The sequence below is a fragment of the Accipiter gentilis genome, chromosome 11 (assembly GCF_929443795.1).
Source record: "Accipiter gentilis chromosome 11, bAccGen1.1, whole genome shotgun sequence".
Lineage (NCBI taxonomy): Eukaryota > Metazoa > Chordata > Aves > Accipitriformes > Accipitridae > Astur > Astur gentilis.
The window spans coordinates 32,048,482-32,054,481 of NC_064890.1; the positions used below are offsets into that span (position 1 = coordinate 32,048,482).

The window sequence follows — 6,000 nt, forward strand, 5'->3', positions numbered from 1 at the left end:
GAACTCTATCACTAGCAGTTTACATCTGTTTTGTTTTTATAAACAGGAAATATTGATATGCAGATGCTGTCCCTCCCTCCTGCTAAAGGAAACTGATACTGTAAAAAGCTAGGGAACAAGAAATACTCTTATGGTCTAGATCCCTTACTGCACGATCTCCGTCAACTGACTGTCATTAGTAAGAAAAAAATCTAGATTTTGGGCCACCTTTGGGTTTTGCACAGTTGTGGAAAGGCAGTGAGAATTGTGGGAAGGACACGCGTGCTGTCCACAAGGGAAGGAAGTTTCATTGCAGCTGAAAATCAGGCAAGAAATTTGATGGGGAAGAGGAGGAAAGAAAAGTTCATTGTGGAGACCAAATGGAAAGAGAGGAGAGTAGATCTGAGCAAATGGGAAGTTATATTATGAAGGAAGAAGGGGAGATTATTAAACCGGGCAAGAAAGACTGAATGTGGTGAGACAAGAACAGAGATAGAGCTGAGTAATTTACAGGAGGAAGGACCGAGCAGGGAAGATTTCAGGTTAACAAGCATCTTTTGCTCTAGTCTTGCCCATGATACTTTTTTCACTTTAAAGTTTTTATGTAACAGTAGATGTTTAAAAGAATGGAGGAGCGTGGTAAGAATGCAAAGAAGATGGAAATAAAAGAGAATGAAAGATGAAGGAAGTCATGGAAATGGAATTTTAAGGGAGCCAACAAAGAGGAGAAAGATCTAAAAGGAGAGAGAAAATAGGTTATAAAAGAGAGGAAAAAAGGAAGAGAGGAACATACAAATACATTACATAGCCAGTTTACTATTGTACTAGTTAACTGAACCGTTATAATTTAACTTGAACATTTTAAATTAAATGAATGTTAAATTCAAACCCAAAATCTGTAGGAATATATAAAAAATTAATCAGTTGCAAACAAAAGAAAGCTTTAAACCTTCATATTTTTTACTGCAGTCTTTGAGATTAGAGAAGAATATATAGCTGTCATTTTCATAATACCTACTTCCGATTGTACTGAGTGTAACAAATCATGGGTGTCCTGGATGGGAATACGTAAGTTACATTCCTGCTCTTCAGAATGCACTCTCACTTGTAAAGGAGTGGAATGGACATGTAATTAAAAATCTGGATAGCTGCAAAGCCTTCTTAATTGTCATACCAGTGAAGTTGTCTTAGAATAAAAGATGAAGCTTTTCCAGAGTAAACAGAGCTACAGGGCCATTTGCAAACCTTCTAATGAGAAAGGGGTTTTGATAAGGCAATGGTGGAAAAACGTTTACTCAGCCAAGCAGTACATATTTACACTTACTGCATCTCTCCAGAGCACTTGTTCAGGAGTGGAGGACTGTTTCACTCATGTAAATATGACCATTTCCTTCATTTGTTTTCGATACAGAAGTTCACACCATGCTGGATGCACTGTTACCTCCAGATACTTACTTCAGATTTAACCCTCTTATGAATGAAGACATACCTCTGGATGAAAGTCGTAAAGAGAAACTCAATCAGCTGCAGACAGATGGAATTCGTTATTTAGAACGCAATGAATTAAAACTGAGAAAAGCTGCAAAAATATTAACACAAGAAAAAACAACTTTGCAGAGACTTCAGGACTGGATAAGATTAAAGGCTGACATGTATGAAGGCCTTCCCTTTCTTTCCAAATTGTGAATAGGTAATGCATGAAAGAACATAAATGTAAATCTTTTTCCAGAAAATCCGTTCAATCCGTTCATCCATTCCTCCTGTAAAGGAGGAATGTTTATTGGGGGTAAATAACATCTTTGGAATGCTATCAGAATTCTGGAGAAAGCAATTCAGGATGGCTGTTTTGTGCACACTTACTTGATACAAGGTTTTATGGTGTTAATTATTTTTTGAACTTTACAGATCTTACTGTTGCTCTACTTAAGTTTCTTAAAGTCAGTAAAACTGAAAATTATGAAAACAATTGTGCTATGCATTTTCGGATATACGTACCATAATTATGGTGGCAGTAAAATTTTATTTGTCAACTCCCAGGCTTATTCAAAATTAACAAAAAATAAAATCCTCATTCACTTCACTGTAGGCAGTTAGACCTGTTAGGCTTTTATGTAGCCAGTGAATTTAATAGAAATGTAATGTTCTTACAAAAACTTTGCCTGTGTTAATTGCACTTTTACATTTGAAAGATAACATTTAAATTCTTTTTTTATTTTCAATGGGTTTTGTACATAACAGTATTGAGTAAGATGTTTGGATGACTATAAATGGCTTATTAAATTATCAGAATTAACGGGTATTTTGGGGACTTGCTGCTTATTGTTTTTATTGGGATAACTTCAGATTGGTTCATTCATTATTTGAAAATAATCCCAAGCCCCAAAATCTCACTTGAGCTGCTATTCCTGTCACAGGATAAAAGAAATAATATCTTGAAATAGTTCATGTGAGCGAGCAGCTTACTGCAGAATCATCAGTTTTGGATGCCAAACTTCAGGTGTCTCTAGTAAAGAAGAAAATTGGCAGTAGATACATGAAATATTATGCATTTCCTTTTCCTTTTGTCTTCTAACTTTCCTATATGCATCCTCTTGAAATTACCTTAGAGTTATGAAATTAACATTTAGAGCTCACTATGATCTTACTGCTCATTCCTTTGCAACTTTCTGCATATGTCCAGAAGGGTGGTGTGTTAAGCTATGACAATACAGTACGTCAATGAAACAACATTTTCAACAACAGGAAGGTAACTGTGAGTTCTTCAAAACCATATGACTGCACCAAAATTTGAGTTAGACACAGCTGCTGTCACACGCTGGGCAGGTATCCATTAATAAGATTGCTTGACAGGTTTCTGGGTGAGTTTTTGCCTCTTGGTAGACAGCTACAGTACATGAAAATATTTACTAGATAAAATGTCTGGTTTATGCAGTAGATAAAAAATGTCCAGTTTCACCAAAAAACAGTGCATTTGTCACTCTGCCTTTTGGGACCAATCACCTGCCATTGCATTATCTGCTAAAAATAATATTTACTTTGATGGTCACCTTCTGTACTTGTCATCTTAAAAGATTGAAAATTTTATTAGGCTGCCTTTAGGAAAGGAAATTTGAGGAAGATAGCTGAGATCCTTCGTTATCTTAGGAGTTTCTGCATAGTATTCTGTGACTGCAAGAAAACATTTGATTTGGGCTGTTCTTTTTTTCATCTGACGTATTTTTAATTTTTACTTGTGTGATTTTACTCAGATATCCATACTTTTCTAGTGCTCCCTCAGTTCTCTGGCTTGTTTTTGCCAATGAAGCTAGGAAGTGTCATCGGTGTATAAGCTGTAGCCTTCACGTTTTTTTAAATTGCTCCCAATGCAAACAAATTCTGGGTGCATAAGGACTAAAGAAGCCTTTGCCATTCAGTATGTGAGCAAGGGACAAGAGGAGAAACAGAGAGAAAGAAAAGTTAAAAAGCTACAGCAATTTGAAGATAAGAAGTGAATGTATATTGTTCACACCCCCCCCCCCTTTTTTTTTTAACCTAGGTGAACACCACAAGTAGTTCCTTGAAATGGGCAATAAAAATACTAAAAAGGAAAGTTTTATGATCTTGGTGCAACTGTACTTTATACAACTTCCCTTCTTCATTCCCATTACTAAGAACTGAGTAAAAGAATAACAAAAGATCAAGCCTTTCCCATTGGTATGAGATAGTTTAAGCATATAAAAAGGAAATGTCAACATCCTTCTGCTCAAGGCACCTTGTATAGAGTTAAGCCGTGTTGCCAACATCCTAAATCAAAATAGACAATATAGGATAGTCTCATATAACAACATACATAATACACTTCTTCCCTGGCAAAGACCAAAGTCATGGCATCGTTCATCAGGCTATCAAAGGCATTATTCTGAATTCATAAGTTTCCAGTTGAGGCTTTTGGGGATAATTATTTAAGAAAATGCTTACCTGTAGCGAACAAAGTGATAACATTTCCATTTAACTTTTATACAAATAAAACCTGTGAGTTACTAATGTTCAGGCAGTGGGGTAAGTGCATATACTGAGCTAGGCTTTGCAGGTGGAATGTCGATTCTGTTTGCCATAATGCAAGAATTTTTCTTCACTGAGAAGTTCTCAAAGGACTTGGTACTCTTCTTATGGATAAATTTACCATTATACTAGGAGTTGATTAGAGAATGTCAACTAGGAAAACTAGGAAAGCTACCTGTCTTTTGAATGAGTACAGAATATCTTAAATTAGATTTATTTAAATATCAGGTTATTTCCAGTTCTTTACGAGTTGCCTAGAAAACTTCCTCTACAGCTCTGTTGAAAAAACAGTCATTCTGTATAGAGCCTTGGCTTTTCTAATCTGCCTTCCAGAAGACTACATTAAATATATTCTAGGCTGATGAGTGCAGCTGTTTGGCTGACTGTTAAGATCCCATATTTAAGAAGTTAGAATATACTTGCTAAGACATCTACATTGTTTCCGTGTTACTTGACAGGGCCTTTCCAAGTTGATTTACATAAACGCATTTAATCAGCTGACAGGAGTGAAGGCAGGTACCGTTTTGCCTTCAAAAGGATACTTGCAAAATGGTACTTGCAGCTGGTTGCTTCTTTCTGCAAAATCCCAGTGTGTGTAGCTTCAGCCCCCAACCTAGGACATGAGAAGTGGATGGGCTTCATGCTAGATCTCTGTAAAGCTTGATTTTAATCTTTGGTTTGTACTAAAGCAAGTGTGGTTCTGAGTTGCGTAAATATTAATATTTGAGATAGAGCAGATGCACGTAAAGAGATGTGATGGGAACAACACTAGGTAAACCTCTCGTGAAACAGTGGTTCACTTTTGTGCCTAGAGAGGGTAAAAATGTCATAGCTCTTAAACTGATGAGGTCAAGGCTACATATAAAGAGCAAGAAGAGGCAGCTGTATTTAAACCAGGTTCATTCTATGAAAAGATCCTGATTCAGTTTAAATGTACTGCTAATTTTTTACATGCTGTCTTGAGGAGAGGGAGGGAGGAGTTTATTTCAGGGCAAGATCTGGATTTGTGATTATGCTTTTTACTGGAAGCTACTATCTTGTCTTCACCCTTTTCCCTCTTCTTTATTGCTGTAACTATTTTTTCTTAGCTATGGCTTTTAAAAGTACACATCAAGTTGAGCTACAGAGTAATTAATTCAGACTGTTTTAGGCCACTGTGCATATAAATTCACAAGATGCCATGTACTGAATCCTTTCGAACGAAACTCTTTGATCCTCAGTGTTGGAAGTGCTGCACCGTCTATCAGGCACTAATTAGGAGTTTGGTCTCCCTTCTAAACCACTTTAAAATGTGCAGGTGCAACAGTTTTATTGCTCTAGCTGTAATTAGTTTTTAGTTACTTCAAAAAAAAATTAGCAGTTTGCAGGGAATCCTCACTATAGTGGATGCGTTCCTACAGCACTGTATATAAAGTAAAACTATTTTCAGGAAGTTTATTGAGGCATTAGATGTGGAATCCCACATGATACTTTAACAGAAGAATATGGAATAAGGAGAAATGTAGAGGAAACAGGACTGGCTAAATAAGGAAAAGGAATTTTAAATTAAGGGGGTTTATTGATAGGGAGCAGAAGGATTAGTGCTGGGTCAAATACTAGCATATTTTAAGTATTCATTTGGATAGATTGAAGAACATGGTAATTCTCTTCACAGGTGGATCTAGGAGGGATCATGAATATTTTGAACAATAGGATTTCAGTGCAGCATGGATTTGAGAAGAAAATAGGCTGGAATGAAAAAAGTGTCTCTGAAGAATAAAAATGTAAAATTAACAATGGGAGAAGGAATACTCTAATGCGGAACATCACCTTAAAGGAATCCAGCTTTGAAGAAGTACCCTTGGGAATGCTGTGCAGTTACCCAGTTAACAAACTGAAATTGAGTCAGCAGACGCAGCTACAAAAATAACTATGTGTATCAATGCACTAGGGGAATTCCTTGGCCAGGAAAATGTGAAGAAACCTGAAAAAAAAAAAGAG

The 6,000-nt window shown here is 36.4% G+C and overlaps 1 protein-coding gene across 5 annotated transcripts in view; it reads left to right on the forward strand.

The window, feature by feature from the left end:
- Positions 1-2,276, forward strand: part of PNPLA8 (patatin like phospholipase domain containing 8) — a 40,148-nt gene extending 37,872 nt beyond the window's left edge. For all 5 annotated transcript variants that reach the window (XM_049814508.1, XM_049814504.1, XM_049814505.1 and 2 more), the window contains exon 10: positions 1,391-2,276. In XM_049814508.1, coding sequence (XP_049670465.1) covers positions 1,391-1,665 — 275 coding nt within the window. In that variant the 3' untranslated portion in view covers positions 1,666-2,276. The remainder of the gene's footprint in view (positions 1-1,390) is intronic.
- The last annotated feature ends 3,724 nt before the right edge of the window (positions 2,277-6,000 follow it).